Raw genomic sequence first — 19,680 nt, 5'->3', positions numbered from 1 at the left:
CACAATCAATTTCTACCATGAGTAATACATTATGAATATATTATCCCACAGTTTACATCATAGAGGAAGTCCAATCAGGGCAGATCCCTCAAACTTCTCAGTAAACTCCCTCCTCCCAAAACCATGCATTAATAATACAGTGGGATGTTGGGTCATCAAGTTATGTTTACTCAGTTAAAAATGCTCAAAGAGCTGGTGTAAACTCCACACACCCTCCTTCTGCACTGAAGAAATTTATGATTCTGAAATCTCATTAATGATTGAGTTTTTTGAAGAAGTGATGAAGAAGATTGATGAAGGCAGAGCAGTGAACATTGTCTATATGGACTTCAGCAAGACATTCAACAAGGTGAACTGGTCCCAAGGTAGAAGATGCAGCATTCTCCTGCCAGTCGTCGGATGGCTTGGATTGGCAGTGGAGGAGGCCCACAACTTGCATGTCCTTGGTAGAGTTGGAGGGGGAGTTGAAATGGTTGGTCACAGGGCGGTGTGGTTGTTGAATGAATGTGACCCAGAGATGTTCCCCAAAACGCTCTGCAAATTGGTGTTCTGTCTCCCCGATGCAGAGGAGACCACATCGAGAGCAACAGACACAGTAGATAAGGTGGGTGGATGGATGTGCAGGAAAATCTCTAGATGTGAAAAGATCCTTTGGGGCCTTGGACAGAAGTGAGGATAGAGACGTGGGTGCAGGTATTAAACCTCTGCTGGCAGCAATGGAAGATGCTGGATGTGGAGGGTGAGTTGGTGAGGGGCATAGACCTAACAAGGGAGTCACAGAGGAAATGGTCTCTGCAGAGCACAAATAGGGGTGGGGAGGGAAATATGTCTCTGGGGTCTGATTGTAGGTGGTGGAAATGATGGAGGATAATGTGCTATATCCAGATATTAGGAGCATGGAAGGTGAAGACTGATGGGGTCTTCTATCCTTGTTGTGGTTGGAGGGGTGAGGTTCAAGGGCGGAGGTGCAGGAAGTGGAGAAGATGCGCTGGAGGGCATTGTTGATCATGTAGGAGGGGAAATTATGGTCCTGGAAATAGGATGCCATCTGGGATGTCTTGGAGTGGAATTGCTCCTCCTTGGAGCAGATACAGTGGAGGCAGAGGAACTGGGAGTAAGGGATCCAGTTTTTGCTGTTGGGAGTGAGGGGGGTGTAGGGGGTATAGTTCAGGTAGCAGTAGGAGTTGGTGAGTTTGAAATAGATGTCCATGTTGAGTTGGTCACTGGAAATGGAGAGGTCCAGGAAGGGGAGGCAGGTGTCTGAGATGGTGCGGGTGAACTTAGGGTCAGGGTGGAAGATGTTAGTGAAGCTGATGAACTGTTCCACATCCTCGTGGGAGCACAAGGTGGGGGGCGCCAATACAGTCATCAGTGTAGCAAAGGATAGGGGATGGTGTCGGTGTAACTGTGGAAGATGGACCGTTCCACTTATCCTAGGAAGAGACAGGCATAGCTGGGGCCCATGTGGGTGCCCATGGCTACCCCTTTGGTTTGAAGGAAGTGAGACGATTCGAAGGAGAAGTTGTTGAGGATGAGGACCAGTTCCGCCAATCAAATAAGTGTGTTGGCGGGAGAGGAAGAAACAGAAGGCTTGGAGGCCTTTGACATGGCGGATGGACATGTATCGGGACTGGATGTCCATGGTGAAGATGAGGTGTTAGGGACCGGCGAAATTAAAGCCATGAAGGAGGTGGAGGGCATGGGTGGTGTCCCGAATGTATGTGGGAGTTCCTGAAACAAGGGGTGAGAAGGTGTATAGTATGAGCAGGTAGGGAAAGAATTATGTTTTGGGTTGTGTAACAAGGGCTCAGCTAGCATGACTTTGACCAGACAAGAACGTGCAGTAAACAATGAGGTGCTGGAGGCAACGGTAGTGGGTTAACAAGGTGAAAAGCATCTATTATGTAATGTTAGTTAACAAGGTTAACAACATACACTGTATAATGCCAGATGGCTTAATCTTTACTGTTGATGCTCGCTGACTGTAATGGTCACCCAAACAATAGAGATGTTACCTTATTTGGATGCTGCTCCCTGTAAGTGACTATATAATTCCTTACGAATCTGCTGTCTCTGTGCACAGGGCATTCATTCTCTCTCCCTCCAGCGCCCAGAATAAAGATGGAGGTAAAGCCATACTGTGTCTCTGAGTGTTTGCTTCGACTGATACGGGGTTAGGGAAATATAGGGATGACAATATGGCGAGCCAGGTAGGAGTGCAAACAAAAAGTTCTGATTGGACAGTGTCAGCGATCGTCCGGAACACCGGTATCTCAAGGTGGATGGGCCCACAAGGTAAGATTTTAAACCTTGGTCCCTCTCGACATTCCTGTGTTGGAAATGGTCCCCTTGTTCAATTGAGAAGCACAGTTTCATAAATGCACTGACAAACAGGGGTTCAAGTCCACTCGGCTTAATTGGGGTTTGCGTCCTCTGAGTTTTAATTGGGGTTTGAGTCCCCTTTGTTTGTTTGGGGTTCAAGTCCCCTGTGTTTTAATTGGGGTTCAAGTCCCCTGTGTTTGATTGGGATTCACATCCCCTATGTTTGATTGGGGTTTGAGTTCCTTGGGTTTTAATTTGGCTTTGAGTCTCCTGGATTTGATTGGGTTTGAGTTTCCTGTGTTTGATTGGGGTTTGACTCCCCTGTGCTTAACTGGGGATCGAGTCCCCTGGGTTTGATCGGGGTTCGAGTCCACTGTATTTAATTGGGGTTCAAGTCCCCTGTCTTTGATTGGGGTTTGAATCCCCTGGGTTTTAATTGGGGTTCGAGTCCCCTGTGTTTGCTTGGGGTTCGACTCCCCTGTTTTTAACTGGGGTTCGAGTCCCCTGTATTTGATTGGGGTTCGAGTCCCTTGGGTTTTAATTGGGGTTCGAGTCCCTGGACATACAGAGTAAGAAAAGGGGTTCGAATACCCATGAGAAGTAATGTGAGAAAGGTGTTAAAGTCCCTTAGTGGCGAAATTTGAGGCTCTGTGAGTCTTTGTTCTGCAGGAAGAGAGTGGCTTGGACTGTGGCTCCGTGTGCTCTGCTGCAAGTTTTTTTTTAATGGGTGTGGTTTCAGCGTGAGGGTATGGCTGGTCTTTCTTTCCTTCATGGCCTAGTCCAATAGTTGGGAGGCGTTCCTTAGTCCGGTTTCCACTGAGGTGAGGATGTTTCAGTGATTTTTTTGTGAGCGCACGCCAGTCGCTGTGGGTTTCGCGAACCTTTCGGAATCTTGGACCAAAGCTTGTGTTTATTTACCTGTGCCATAGTAGTTGATTTCGAGTCTGTGGACGTGATTTTTTATTTATATCCAACTCTCGTATGAATCTTTTTGGGCCACCTCCTCCATCTTTTTGGCTCCTCATTTTCTATTTCATGGATCGTCACCAGGTGAACTGAGGGTGGTCTCAAATGTGTGCGTTTTTCCCCATATTAAAATGAGAAGATTTCTGACCAGAGGCTCTTAAAGAAAAAAATGAGAAATGCTGAAATTAAGGTTGTACTAATACTTGGGTCAGAAAAGGAAGTTTCAATATAAATTGTGTCATGTTGTGAGTGTTTGATATTTACATGTTTTGGTTTGTTAAAATCCTCATTCAGAAAATCCTTTTAAGTAACTGTTTTGCCTTGTTTGGATTAGGACCACAATTCAATGTGTTTTATGGGCTGTGTAACAGGGCACATTTTGTCTTTACGTTGGAAATGTACAACATTATGTCTTTTTTTAAATTATCAAACTTATAACCTTAAAACAATCGATTAAGTGCCTTGAGCTCCTGATTTGTTTGAAATTCTACAATGTTTGTTTAAAAAAAGCAGTTGGGTCAGTGATCATGCTTTAGTCAGATGAGAATATTGTATTATAATATCTTTGCTGCTGTGTTTTTAATGTAGAGTGTTCACAAAAAGAAGTGCATTTTTGAGTTTGATGTTAAAATTTTAGAGAATATTAGAACTTGAGGCTGAGCTGTTTCAGTTCCATATGGAATAAAGAACAGTCAGCCATTTGCTCAAAGGTAAGAGACAGAGTGTGGTGGTGCAGGGTTGCTTTTTGGACTAGAGGCCTGTGACTAGCAGTGTGCCAAAAGGATCGGTGCTGGATCCACTGTTTTTTATCATTTATATAAACGATTTGGATGTGAATACAGAAGGTATAGTTAGTACGTTTGTAGCTGACACCAAAATTAGTGGTGTAGTGGTCAGCAAAGAAGGTTACCTCAGATTATAATGGGATCTTGATCAGATGGGCAAATGGGCTGAGGAGTGGCAGATGGGGTTTAATTTAGATAAATGTGAGGTGATTTTGGCATTTTGGCAAGGCAAATCAAGGCAGGACTTAAACATTTAATGGTAAAGTTCTGGGGAGTGTTACTGAACAGAGATCTTGGGGTGCAGGTTCTTAGTTCCTTGAAAGTGCAGTTGCAGATAGACAGGGTAGTCAAGAACGTGTTTGGTACATTTACCTTTATTGGTCAGTGCATTAGGTATAGGAATTGGGAGGTCATGTGCAGCTCATGTACAGAAGTTGATTAGATCACTTTTGGAATACTGTGTGCAGTTCTGGTTTCCTTGCTATAGAAAAGATATTATGAAACTTGAAAGAGTTCAGAAAACATTTGCAAGGAAGTTGCCAGGGTTGGATGGTTTGAACTATCAGGAAAAGCTGAATAGGCTGGGGCTAATTTCCCTTGAGCATCAGAGGCTGAGAGGTGACCTTATAGACCCTATAAGGGCATGGATAGGGTGAATAGCCAAGGATGTTTCTTTAGGATGTGGGAGTCCAGAACTAGAGGACATAGGTTTAAGGTGAGAGGGGAAAGATTTAAAAAGGACCTAAGGGGCAACTTTTTCATGCAAATGATGGTGCATGTATGGAAGCAACTACCAGAGAAGGTGGTGGAGGCTGGTATAATTACATTTAAAAGACACCTGGATGAATAGTATGGTTTGAAAGGAATATGGGACAAATGCTAGCCAATGGGACTTGATTAATTTAAAATATCTGGTTGGCATGGACAAGTTGGACTGAAGGTCTGTTCCTGTGCTGCACATTGTGGACGGCACGGTGGCACAGTGGTTAGCACTGCTGCCTCACAGTGCCAGAGACCCGGGTTCAATTCCCACCTCAGGCGACTGACTGTGTAGAGTTTCACATTCTCCCCATGTCTGCGTGGGTTTCCTCCGGGTGCTCTGGTTTCCTCCCACAGTCCAAAGATGTTCAGGTCAGGTGAATTGGCCATGCTAAATTGCCCGTAGTGTTAGGTAAGGGGTAGATGTAGGGGTATGGGTGGGTTGCGCTTCGGCGGGGCGGTGTGGACTTGTTGGGCCGAAGGGCCTGTTTCCACACTGTAAGTAATCTAATCTCTATGACTCTTAAACTCCGGATTATAGTTCTTCAATTTTGCTGATCAGGCCTTAAAATCCCTCTCGATAGTTGCTCCATTGTGGACTGGCTGAACAACTGTTCCAGTTCTGCTTGATCACCCTCTTAACCCAGGTTCACAGTCCCCCTGATTCTGAAGCTGCTTTCAAGTGCTCACTCACAAGCTCTTCAACAGCAAGCTTCATTGAGCCAGTCATCTCTAAGTTTTCCCCTGAGCCCCAAACATGTTCCTTATGTTAAGCAAATACTGTTTGTGAGATTTTCACCTCCACTCGCTCAACTGCACTTAAGTTTTAATGCTTGCAGGCTGCTTTTTAGTCTCTCACAGTTTCCCTGCAATATACTTCCATAAATATTCTCGTTTCTTCACTCCAGGACAGTTTCTGATTTCTGACATTAATTCTTAGTTGCCTACTTATTTCTCGAACCTCTTCCTTAGATTGTTCTAACAGCATGAAGCCATCCAACTGTTCTTGATTCCTCACTGAGTCCTTAAACACAGAATCTATGTACTTCAGCTGCCTTTCCAGCAGTGCAGATAATTGCAGCACTAATGGAATGGAAATTAATAAATGGAAACTAGTTAAAATGGAATATACATCTCTGTCCTTCCCTTACTGTTTGTCTTATTTGAACTCCTGTTCAACGACTACAAAACTGTCCTGAATGACCTATTTAAAAGTAGGCATTACACATTGCCCCATTTCTGGGCAGTATTAAATGTTCTATATACTACATTTCACAAAGAAACACGTGCTTGTTTAGCACAAAACAAGTGGATATCACTGGAGAATTTTACCACAGTATGCTAACACACTGAATTTAGAACTGCTTTAGAATTCCTCCTAGTGCCACCAGTCCTCCACAACCTCATCCCAAGAACAATTCTTGATTTCTAAATGAGATAATGACTGCCAGAGGAAGTGGTAGATGCAGGTACAGTTACAACATTTAAGAGACACTTGAATGGGTACATGAGTAAAGAAAGGTTTCAAAAGAGATGTGCAGGCAAACAGGACTAAGTTAGTTTGGGAAACATGGTCCAAATGATTTGGTTCCATGCTGTATGTTTCGATAACATTTAAAAACTTAAGAATGCAGATGCTTGAAATGAAAACTGAAAGTGAACAGTGATATCTTACTCAAAATGTTTACTATTTCTCCAGCCACAGATCTGCAATGCTTCAATGAATCACAGCACAAACTGAAGGAACAACATCTCATCTTCAGATTAGGCATCTTACAACCTCCTGGATTTTATATTGAGTTCAACACCTGTAAATTGTATACTTACTCCCATTCCTTCCCTTTCTTTTAGCTTTACTTTTACACTCTCTATCACCATGTCTTTTGTCCCTCCCCTAGACCCTCAGCCAGCCCCACCCCATGGGGCTATCTGTTCTTTTCAGTCTGGCAGTTAGACACACCATTGTCCTGCCACTCTCACGTTCCAATTACTTAATCTGAACTGTCAACATCTTTTCTCCCCCAGCTCTCCACCCTCCCCACAGTCTGCAACTGCTACCCCCTCCACACTTCTCATCAGCTCTGATGAAGTTGGAATATTGCATGCAATTCTGGTCTCCTTCCTATCGGAATGATGTTGTGAAACTTGAAAGGGTTTAGAACGGATCTACAAGGATGTTGCCAGGGTTGGAGGATTTGAGCTATTGGGAGAGGTTGAATAGGCTAGGGCTGTTTTCCCTGGAATGTTGGAGGCTGAGGGGTGACCTTATTGAGTGTTATAAACACATGAAGGGCATGGATAGAATAAATGGACAGTCTTTTCCCTGGGGTCGGTGAGTCCAGAACTCGAAGGCATAGGTTTAGTGTGAGGGGAAAGATATAAAAGAGACCTGAGGGGTAACTTTTTCATGCAGAGGGTGGTACATGTATGGAATGAGCTGCCAGAGGAAGTGGTGGAAGCTAGTACAATTGCAACATTTAAAAGGCATCTGGATGGGAATATGAATAGGAAGGGTTTGGAGGGATATGGGCTGGGTGCTGGCAGGGGGGGACTAGATTGGTTTGGATCTGCTAAGGCTGTTTTCCCTGGAGCTTCGGAGGCTGAGGGGCTGACCTTATAGAGGTTTACAAAATTATGATGGGCGTGGATAGGGTAAATAGGAAAAGTCTTTTCTCTGGAGTCGGGGAGTCCAGAACTAAAGGCATAGGTTTAGAGTGAGAGGGGAAAGATATAAAAGAGACCAAAGGGACAACTTCTTCACACAGAGGGTGTTATGTGTATGGAATGAGCTGCCAGAGGATGTGGTGGAGGCTGGTACAATTGCAACATTTAAGAGGCATTTGGATAGGTATATGAATAGGAAGGGTTTGGAGGGATATGGGCCAGGTGCTGGCAGGTGGTTTGGGTTATCTGGTCGGCATGGATGGGTTGGACCGAAAGTACATCTCTATGACTCTACGATACCTGGTCGGCATGGACAAGTTGGACCAAAGGGTCTGTTTCCGTGCTGTACACCTCTATGATGCTGAGTCATCTGCACTCAAACAATTAGCTTACTCTCTCTCCATAGATGCTGCCTGACCCGTTGACATTTCCAGCATTTTTATTTTCAATACAGATTCCAATATCTGCAGTAAAGTGCTCCTTCATAGAATTGCTATTGTGCGAAAGCAGGCCATTCAGCCCATTGAGTCTATACTGTCCCTCTGAAGAGCATCCCACCCAGACTCCCCCATCCAATCCCTGTAACTGTGCGTTTCCCAAGGCTAATCCATCCAGCCTGCACAACCCTGGACAATATGGACAATTTAGCACAGCTAATCTGCCTAATCTACATATCTATGACCTGTGGAAGGATATCAGAGCTTACAGAGGAAACCTGCACAGATGTGGGGCAAATGTGGTGTCACTTGAGGGTGGAATTGTACCTGGTTCCCTGGCACTGTGAGACAACAGTGCGAACCACTGAGCCACCATGCCACCCTTTCAAATGCTACCAGAAGCAAAAACACAAAGTGCTGAAAAAGCCCAGCAGGTTTGGCAGCACCTGTGAACAGAAATCTAACTCAGTTCTGAGCTAAGGTCACTCGACATGAAAAGTTCCAGATACCCACTATCCTCTGGCACGTGGGGAAGGGAGACAATTGCCTCAAATCCTCTCGAAATTTTCTCTTCCTTATCTGACTAACATATGATCAAGTTAACATTTGATCATTGTAATTCAAATATGAACAATTTAATTATATGCGAATGCAATTTCTAACACTTCCTTTACCCTGTCGCTTAAAAATGATTAGTTGTGAAGAAGTTGAGAGTAGGAGTGTGGATGACAATGGCCGAAATAAATGAACAGGCCGAGCGGAGAATGCGCATGCGCCTCCATGCTAAACGGCTGCTTCCGTTGGGCTTTCGCCTGCCGGCGCCGCCATCTTGTGAAGCGCTGAGGCGGCGCAGGAGGAGGAGGTGGGGTGGGTTAGGAACATTATTGAGTGTAAAGTGGGATTTTTAGTTTGTCAGGGGCAGCTCTGCACGCACTTGAACGACATTTACCCACGATAATTAATTTGTGTGGTGGTTTTTAAATCAATATTTTTATTTAAAAATCATACAATGTCCGGCGAAGGAAATGCGGAGCAGGTAGGCCGGATTCAGTTGAAGTTGTCGCGGGGGGTGGTGGAAACCGAAGCATCCCGTTGTAATAGCAGTCACTTTAGACGTTGGCTGTATTTTAACTTTCAAAAAAAAGTGTTTATTTCTGGGTAACACTAACCCCTCCCCACTCCAAGGCTGGGTTGTGGTTCATGTCTCGTGTTGCTGAGGGAGGTTAAGATGGCGGATCGGGCCCGGTTTTAAACCATTTTATTTTCAAAACGGGAATGTAAACTGCACAACTTGTCAACCTTCACAACCCCTTAACACCTAGTCTCCCCCGGTTATGATAAGTTCTAGCAATTAATGTTTAACTCGTGTTTTAAGAATTCTTTTTAAACCATATCGCCAAAAACATACTGCAGAATTAACCCTTTTTGGAGACGGACGTGAAACGTATTTCGCTTCCTCTTACTATAAACAATTCTTTTGGAGCGTCTTGTTTCTTTCCCATTATATTCGTGACTTTCCTTTCATTCAGGATGTCTCTAAGTTTGGCACCCGTTTGGTTAACTTTTTTTTTCTATTTGAAATTCAACCTTTCTCGTCTTCTGAGCCGTGTGTTTATTCAACACGTGGAGCTACTCAAGAGGTTGAGCTGAAATCACCTGACAGGTTTCTCTTGCCATCCCAGATACTCTTTGTAAATTTCCATTCTTCAGTGAAATTGACAAATTGCATTAAGGAAGCACAGTTCCTAGTCTGTTTCTTGTGATTTTAGTTGGAACCATTTAATCCAACATATTTAAGTGTAAATGTGGTCATTGTTTATATATAAACGCACTGTCTGTTGGTGTGTCTTAACCTGAGTTATTTCTATTGATAATGTCAGTGGAAGGTTGCAAATTGCGATCTGCAAGAATACTGGATGGTTTGGCTAATCTCTAAATGTAGAGGTAGAAGTGAGTTGACACTTTTTGGGAAAGCTAACACCACAAGGAAGCACACAAGACAGAAGCAGAAGTAGTTTATTGATCCCTTGAGCTTGCTTTATATGACCAGTCATAGAGATCAACTGAACAGCCCATAGCTTTAAGCCCATCGCATCTGTACCAACGATGGCTAATGATCCAACACCGTACTCTGATGAAGAGTCATCTAGACTCAAAGCATTATCTCTCTCCAAGGATACTGCCTGACCCGCTGTGATCTCCAGCATTTATTGTTTTCAGCATTCTGTTCTCATTTACTCTCAGTTTAAGTACTAAGTGAAATGATACTTGAAAGGGTAAAGAAATGAAATATTGGAATATCCGTAGGACCACAGATAAGGTGGTCAAGGAGGCACATCGTGTGCTTGCCTTTATAAGCTAGGCATAGAACGTAAACTAGGAGATTATGCTACAACTGTTGGATGAAGTTCTGGACTGCACTGTTGGAAAGATGTTCTTGTGCTGGAGAGGGTACAGAGGACATTAACTAGGTTTTGCCTGGATTGCAGAATTTTGGAGAGATCTAATTAAAGCATGTCAAATTGGGGCATTTAAACAGTGACTGGGAAATCCTTCCTCCATGTGGCCTGAGCTATCCAAAATAGTGTATTGATATGAATTAATAGGTAGATTTATAGAGCAATCAAGGGGAAATTTTTCTTTGGAATCTGGTGTTGACTACTGAAAGGGTAGTAGGAGGAGAAATTCTCAACATTTAAAGAGTTATTGAATGCAAACTATTGGCTGGAAGCTCAAAAGTAGGATTGGCTTGGGTGGCTGCTTGTTGGCCATTGTTATGTTGAATATCTCCATTATTTTCTCAGCAATTTTCCTGTTACATGAGATCACCACAATGCTGGTTGAATATCTTGGTATCAACCTTCATTTTGGATTTGGCAGCTGGATGTCCTTCTGTTTTTAACCACCATTTATGGAGACCAAGAAACTCTTGTTTTCACTGCCTGCTATATGTATTTTGGAAGGATTTGCAAGCTGGCAGTTAAACTGTTTGGCCACGTTACTAATCCATTTTCCATAGCCAGCAAGTCCTAGAGTGTACAGAGTCATAGAGATGTACAGCACAGAAACAGACCCTTTGGTCCAACTTGTCTATGCCGACCAGATATCCCAACCCAATCTAGTCCCACCTGCCAGCGCCTAGCCCTTATCCCTCCAAACCCTTTCTATTCATATACTCATCCAGGTGCCTTTTAAATGTTGCAATTGTACTAGCCTCCATCACTTCCTCTGGCAGCTCATTCCATACACATACCACCCTCTACGTGTATAAGGTCAGCCTGTAGCTTCCGATGCTCCTAGCCTATTCAACCTCTCCTATAGCTCAAGTCCTCCAACCCTGGCAACATGCTTGTAAATCTTTTATGAACCCTTTCAAGTTTCACAACATCTTTCCGATAGGAAGGACACCAGAATTGCATGCAGTATTCCAACAGTGGCCTAACCAATGTCCTGTACAGCCGCAACATGACCTCCCAACTCCTGTGCTCTGACCAATAAAGGAAAGCACACCAACGTCGTCTTCACTATCCTATGTACCTGCAACTCCACTTTTCTCTAGCTCAAAGGCAAGGAAGCTACCTCTGTGCCACAAGACCACCTTCTGAATAGCCACCTTCCACGTCGACTTCTGATTCTGTCGTTGGGTTCAGTCCCCTATGTCCTGAATTAAAATTGCAGTAGTTTGATTAGATTTCCATTTATATGGAAACTATCCCAAGTGCAACAAAACATGAAGTGAAGCAAGGCTACAGAGAGATTATTAGGAAGGATGACTCTTGAACTGCAACCTTCTTCCTGACCTCTCCGGCCTATCGCCCTCACCACCTTCCACCTATTGTATTCCCAGCGCCCCTCCCCCAAATCTCTTCTTCCCCCCCCCCCCCCCCCCCCGCCAACCTTTTATCTCAGCCCGCTTGGCACACCAGCCTCATTCCTGAAGAAGGGCTTATGCCCGAAATGTCGATTCTCCTGCTCCTCGGATGCTGCCTGGCCTGCTGCGCTTTTCCAGCACCACACTTTTCAACTCAGGATGACTGAAAACTTTGGTCTGATGAGTTAAGGGGTCTTGAAGGAGTGGATGAATGACTATTCCACTGGGACGGTCCTAAGATAAGATTGCATTCAGAATGAAGAGGTTCATGGGGGTATAACTGCTTCAGTCAAAGTGCAACACTGGAAATGCACAACAAGTCAGACAGCATCCGACGAGCAAGAGAATCTATGTTTTGGGCATAAGGCCTTCATCAGGAATTGGGGGTGTGCGAGCGATAAGTAGGATGGTGGGGGTTGGGCTAGATGAAGGTAGGTGGGAACATGATAAGTAGATGGAGATTGGTGGGGTGATGGTGATGGTGATGGTGATGAGGAGGGTGGAGTGGATAGATGAGAATGAAGGTGGACCGGTAGGGCAGTCAAGGGGGCGGTTCAGAGTTGGAGGGTTGGATCTGGAATGATGTCTGTGGAAGGCTGGTGAGGAAACTGGTGGAATTGATGTTGATGCCATGTGGTTGGAGGGTCCCAAGGCGGACGAGGAGGCATTCTTCATCTAGGCAGCAGGTGGCTTGGATTTGGTGGTGAGGAGGCCCAGGATTTGTATGTCCTTGGCAGAGTGGGAGGGGTGTTGAAGTGGTCAGCCACAGGCTGGTGGGATGGTTTGGTGCATGTGTAAGAATGCTTGAGGTTGGAAAGACCATGAAGGAACTTAAACGCAATGTTTATTTGATAGTTTGGGACCTGAAAGTGGATGTACAACAGTGGAGTTGAAGACAATGTAAAGAATTGCTAGGATAATGGCAACTAGAGTATTGCTTGAGCTGAAGGTGGTTAGATTTAGGTGCTAGGTAAACAATGAGTTTATAGTTGCATTTCAAGATGTTAGAGATAACAATACCTGGTCCATATTGTGAGGATATGGAGTTGGCTAATCAGTTTGCTCTCAGGAAATATGGTTTTGAGTTCTGATTGACAGCTAACATTTCCATTCAGTTTTGTCATTACAACTTATGAAATTGTAACTGGTCCAAACCTGCTACAGTATAATGTTAATCTTGCAATAGTGATGGGATATTGAAGGATCTATTCAGTTTTGAACGTGTAGATAATTTTTGAGGGCATGGAAAGCTGGTGTAGTGGTGAAGTAACTGGAGTGGTAATTCAGAGGTTCCAGACTGGTGTTTTCAGGACATTGGTTCTAATCCCACCCTGCTACCTGGTGGAATTTAAATTCAATAGACCTGTTTGGAATTAAGCCGCTCTGAGGTTACCGTGAGACCGCAGTTCAACCTTGAAAAAACTTACCTGGTTTACTAGTGCTTCTAGAAGAAATTTACCACCTTTACCTGATCTGGCCCACATGACTCCAGATCTACAGCAATGTAATTAGCACTACACTATTCTGAAATGGCCTAGTTAGCTTTTTACAGAGGAACCTTGATTATCTGAACGACACTGGCTGGGAGTTTTTGGTACTCGAATGCCAGATAACACAGTTTAGCCAAGCATTGGGACCTTGTAGTCTTGTTGGATAATCAAGGTTCCTCTGTATTCCAAGAGTAATCAGATGCTAGCTTTGTCAGTGATCATCTCATCTTATGAAAGAGAATTTTTAAAGGGATTTTGTTTTCTAAGTCAGTTACTTTTCTTTACTGTCTTTTTAAAAAGAACGTGAAAATATTTCATACCTGGTGGTGTAAAGGATTTACACAACTGCTAATCTTTTGGGTGAAAAGTAGCAAATTGGTTCTTTAAATGCTGTCAGTTTGTGCCATCTCATGGCATACTGGATGCATATTGCTCCATTTTAGGAGATTTGCCTTGACTGTAACATGATATAATCCTAATTCTTAATACTGAAGAGTGACATGGGAATCTGCTTAAAATAATTGTAAAATGTCTTACAAAGACAATAGCTACAGATACCATTGGCTTGCTTTCAAGTGAAAGACAGTGCCCTTCCTCCATGCTTTTGAGTTTAAAGTAACAGCAAATATAAGCTAATATTTCGTGTACAAAATCGGAAAGCCTAAGTAAGACTTGCTCCTTTTCCACTCACTAAAGTTTATAAATTACAAATTTAAAGCACATGGCCGGAATGTATTAAGCTTGTTGCAGTTATCACTTGGTATTCCTGTCAGATTTTAACATATTTGATATTTTTAGGATAAATGAATTGGAATAACTTTGAAACGCACGATTAGCTTGAAATATCACCATTTTGAGGCATATATTGAATTATAGTTTTGGGCCCTCATCTCCCAGTCATATTATAGTGAATAAAATGAGAGTAGGACCAGAAAAGCACCTTTTATAACAGTGATTGAAAATTATTTAAGATCACACTGATAAATCTGGTGAAAAACTGTGGGAATGTGCTGATGGAATTCTTAGAACAATAAACAATAGTAAGTAGAAACATTCACTTTTAAGAGATTGCATTCTAAAGGTGATTAAATACACTAGATTGACACCTCATCTGAAAAAAGTGAGAATTACCAGGTGGTGTTGTACCAGCTGATTTTGTGGACTTTTTTTAAAAATTCTTTTCACTTAACTGTGAGAAATCTTTTTACTCAGTTTATTGATATCAAATGATATTGCTAGAAATGCTTTGACAAGTTGCCCAGAATAGCAAAATTTTAAGCAAGTATGTTATCGCAATTTTCAATAAATTTAATCTGGGATTATTGTCTGCAGCAGTTGAAATTTCTCTGCCAATAGACAGAAATTATTTGTATATGCAAAGGCACTTTTCAGGCTTAATATACCAGCAGGTGATAATAGGCCAGGAAGGGAGGAATATAATGATGGTTATTAACTTACAGGAGCCTCTACAGAAAAAATGCACCTTAAGAGATGGAGCAAACTCAACTCAATTGTAAGAGCAGAAAGCAGAAATCCAGGAACAATTGTCAGCACACACTGGTAGTTTACTTGCAATATACTGAAATAGAATTTGTGAGCAGTTGTAATTGAAAACTCTTAATCTTTTGGCTTTACAAATAAATTGACCAGTTTAGATGTTGCATTAGCACTATCTTTATAAAAACTTCCCAGTTTATGCATATTTAACAGTAGTTGTACCAGTTATGACAATACAGAGTACCAGAAAATTCTACTGCCATCCTAACCAAACATATGATACAATTGCTGCTAACCACTTATCGTTGGCATGGATATTGACTTCAGAGGTGCTGCTTACTAGATATCTTAGGACATTTTAGTGCGTTTCAGTTCAGATGTTTGCACTTTAAAATGTAATTCCCTTTAGGTATCAGTTGCAACTTGTAATTTCTCCAGTTTATTTCAGAGGTCCCCACTGCCTCTGGAACACTCAATTAGTGTATATTTCTTGGTGACTTGTTACATATTGCAGGTGGCAGGAGTGCTGTGCCAAATTGACACCAGATCCAGAAACATGTTGAGTACTTTAGGGTGAGAGTCACGTAGACTGGAGTCACCATTTCAATGCCTTTGTGGGCTTTCTTAAAAACAAAAACAATTGTTTACTTGCTCTACTCTGAACAATGGTAAAATCATATCAGTCCAATGTGGCTTCTCTGAGCTGTGGGAATTGCCTCACACTATAGGTGCTAATAAAGTAATATCAAATTTCTTGACAGACCTGCATTTTACTTTCCCTATATTTTTGCAGAAAGAGTTTAATTTATTAAAATTTGCATTCTCCCAGCAGTTAAAATAAAAATGTGACTGGAAATCTTCAAACCAAGTAACGTGAAACACTTAGATTCTTCCCTTCTGTTAAGATGAGGCCTGACTTGCTGAGAGTTCTCAGCACTCCCTGTTGCAGTTAGTGTAATTAGAAAAAAAATGATTTTCTGTACCAAACCTCACTGTTGTATGATTTGGAACAAAACCCAATTCTAGTAGTTATTGGTGATGAATCCTCTCAACCCTTGTCCAGCTGATGCACAGTTATGTGCTCGTCTAACTTTCAGATTGCATATGGCTGGAGAAAGTTTGACTTATTCAAAGGTAATGATCTTGTTTTTGACCCTACAATAAACTTCATATGCTTGCCCCTTGGCCATCAACTCAGATTGAGCCGGAGTGTATTTCTTTGATTCTGTTGTAGTGCACTTCTGTTCTTTTGACCACTGGCCTTTATACAGGCAACTCGGATTCACTGTCTGGACTCATATACCCTCCTTGTGTTTTTCATTGTCTTCTGTACTAATTTAAAATATCTCTATCTATAATTCCTCAAAATTGCAAATTACTTTCTCATTAAAATATCCTAAATGTGCATTTAGAATTCACAGTTTAAAAGTTTTGTTATGAAAGCTTTTCAAGTGAAAATATTAAAAGTTGGTTCAACCATGTGCTTTTGTTTGACTGTTACATCACCAGGGTATTGATGAGAGGAAACTGTAGATATTTACCAAAACGTGAGGTTTTATGTATTGCTTAGGTTGGAGTGAACTTTAGGTTGGAGTGAATTTTGATTGGCGGTTCAAAAATCTTAAGTTGAATAAAATGCATAGGATTTACTAAAATTGCCACCCACAGTGCAAAGTCATGCCTAGGACTTTATTGAATTTTCTGTAGGACAACTTTTACTATATTGAAAATAAGCAGGAAATGCAGCAAATGTTTTATTAACTGACACCTTTGGGATCAGGAATGTGCCGGTTGATTGAGAGGTTCACACAATCAATGTAAGAACATGGAGTAATAGGAACGTAATGCATGGTATATATGCATCACTGTGATACTTTATTTACAGCATAAATCACTTTTAAAAAATTCAACTGGGGGTTGTCTTATAGGCATTACTGACTGATGCAAAGATTTTGTATAAAGGAAGGACAGTTTCCTTTGTTCAGAGAGAGCTTTGACATGACTCTGCAAGGCGTTAAAAGTTCCTCCAGAAAGTTTGTACTGTACTGTGCTTAATAATAAAATTTTGGTTGTTCACAGAAGTTGGTGTGTTGCAGTTGCGTTTAGGTGTGTAAGGATTTCAGGGGAAAAGAACCTAACATTAGGAAATGGCCATGCAAATGGCTCTGAATGATGAGGGATGGAAATGAAAATTCCTTGCATTCTACCTGTAAGACCTAGACATACCCCCTACCCTTGGGATATCCAATTTCCTGCAGGTCAGCAGAGCAAATTAACCCTTTAACATCTTCCTCTGACACAATGCAAATAGCAAATTTGATGTAGATCCTTGGAGGGATACACACCATGTGCTGTACAGAACTTGTGTCTGGAATATCTTTCTCTTGAATATTTAATGACTAGTTTTGGAATGAGATATCTTTCTCCGATCTTTCCTCTTTTATTTTATATAGTTGTGCAGTTGCCAGATGTGTGCCTTTTGGTACAAAAGTTCTTTGATTTCTGCACGTCTTCTGGTCCGCCATTCACAGGTAGTTGTCTTCCCACACGTTCTGCTAATACACTCACTGTTGAGAGGTAATTGTAGATATTAGCAGTCAGAACAGGAGAGAAACCAACAGGTGACAGTGTGAGAGTGGTTGAAAAGTAGCAGCTGCTGGTCGAAGCATTGCCCAGATGGGAGAGGTGACTGCTTGATCCACAGGTCAGTGGATTACCTGCCTTGTCAAAGCTTTTGCCTTGATTGAGTGGTCTCTCAAAGATACATTGAATTGTGCAGGGTGAATGGTTAGAAACAGTTCTGGGAGTAGAGTGGGAGAAATCATTTGCTTTAGGCTCAAACCAACTTACTCATCTCCGTGGTAAGTAAAAAGTTATTCGACAAATATTTATGGGTCTATTGTAATTGCACATTATAAAACATCAGGCATAGTTTAAAAATAAACTGCCTGAAGATCAATAAAATGTTGGTAAATCTGAATAAGGATAAAAGACAAGATGGCCCTCAGCATCCTGAATTGCCTCCATGTGAACCAGTCATTTGCATTTGTTTTTCAGAGTATCTACAGTTTAGGCATCTTTATTATTTATATTTACCACTCTTATTACTATTGAAAATCTACATGAGACACTATTCCCCATTTGTTAATTTTTTTGGAAAGTGTTCTGCATTTTGTGGGGCCATTTGTAATCAATTTGTGATTTGATTTTTGTCCAGTCTCATTCTCTTGGGTGTTTTTGGAGATTTTTCTGCCTATAGCAGAGATCGGTTTCTATGCCAGAGTAGTGAGGGCAATGAAATAAAAACAAAGTTTTGGAGAAACTCCACAAATCTTACACCCCACCATGGAGAGAGAAACATTTAATGTTCGAATCCAATATGATTTGGTACTATGGATGTTGGAAATCTAATATTTTGCTAGTGTTGTGCTGTGAAAAGGACAAAGACGTGGTAGATTTTGATTTTAATCTTCCAATTAACACCGTGCTGCTTCCAGACAATTATGGAGTTGATCTTGGGCATATCTTACTTTCTGAAAGTGTGCATCGATTTCTTCATCAACAGTGGCATCCCTAAAGAGCATACTACATTAGTATGAGAATTCTCTCCAGCTTTGAGACCAGTATCATCAGAAGTTATGCCCATTGCTTCACAGCAGACACTTGGTGCTACCTGAAACCTAACTCTGTCTTGGAGTCTTGATTTGAAGACCAGAGCTTTTCAAAGTACTCAAATTTGATTTTCATAGTTTGGATGTTTTTGCACCTAGGGTGCAATCATTACGTACAGTGGTTCTTTAATTTCAGTGGCATGCAACCTAGAGAGATTGAAGAACTTCCCTAACCAGAACTCATCATTGATATCTGCAGGCCTGTTCTGGTAGCTTCCTGAAGCACTTCAGCAAAGGAGAGATCGAAGAATTTGGTATACTGCAGTTACTGTAGTAGCATAAGACTTCTCACCACAAGCATAACCATATCCCTTCATAAGATCTGTGTAGGATTTTGACAGCTTTTCACGTTTTCTACGTTATAAATGATGCCATACTGAAAATACATTGCCAGTTATAAAGTGCATGGGACATCCTGATATTATGAAAGGCAATTTGCCTTTGTTTCAGGATTAAGACTATGAAATGACTAAAAGTTTCGTCAAACTGCTTGGAATTATTTGCAAGTGGGGAACATTATAGCCACGAATGCCCTTTATCGAACATTTGTGTTGCTGAATTGGCAGGTGGTGATCTGGACTGCAGTTAACTCTCCCTCAATTAATCTTGGAGTTCAAGAGTAAATACGTTTTTATTGAAGAGCATGCTTGTCATGGACTCTATATCAGGAAAGAGATAGGAGTGAGGTCAGTGATTTTTAAAGAGGCGGGGAAGGCATTTGATTTTTAAAAATCCACATTAGCGTTTGTCATCCACTTTGAAACAGGTTTCAATGTGAGTGGTTCATTGCATTATTTTCCCAGTTGAAGTCAAATTAATCTTCAAGTAGACTTTGTGCCTCTTTGCCCTGGCTTGCCTCTAATCGTTGTTTATGAACTGGGAGTAGAGTATATTTCAGGGCGAGTGTTCAGCATTTTGAACAAGTGGTCAATCTGGTGCAGTTGTCATGTGAAAATGCATTCTTGAGCTATGGCTGGGACAGGAGGAATGCACTGGTAATTAAGCCACATCAGTTCTACATGTTACACCATTGGTCTAAATATTTTAAGTGATTCAATCACCAAAATGGCCAGTTGTTTCCCTGTTGGTACTGCTGTTCAGGATTCACGTTCCACAAGATTTCATTAATGAGTTTAGGAAGCAAGTCTAGTTTCCACATACAAGTGGAAAAATTAGTTAACAAAGCTGGAATTAAAACTACAATTCCTTTTTAATTCA

General features: G+C 41.8%; 1 protein-coding gene across 1 annotated transcript in view; it reads left to right on the top strand.

Moving 5' to 3' along the window:
* Positions 1 to 8,744: 8,744 nt before the first annotated feature.
* cstf3 (cleavage stimulation factor, 3' pre-RNA, subunit 3) overlaps positions 8,745 to 19,680 on the top strand; it is a 112,308-nt gene continuing 101,372 nt past the window's right edge. The window contains exon 1 of the mRNA XM_072592630.1: positions 8,745 to 8,969. Within this exon, the coding sequence (XP_072448731.1) occupies positions 8,943 to 8,969 (27 nt within the window). The 5' untranslated portion in view covers positions 8,745 to 8,942. The remainder of the gene's footprint in view (positions 8,970 to 19,680) is intronic.

The sequence above is a fragment of the Chiloscyllium punctatum genome, chromosome 22, assembly GCF_047496795.1.
Source record: "Chiloscyllium punctatum isolate Juve2018m chromosome 22, sChiPun1.3, whole genome shotgun sequence".
NCBI lineage: Eukaryota > Metazoa > Chordata > Chondrichthyes > Orectolobiformes > Hemiscylliidae > Chiloscyllium > Chiloscyllium punctatum.
Note: the sequence above shows the minus strand (reverse complement) of the source record. Positions and strands in the feature narration are given on the sequence as shown.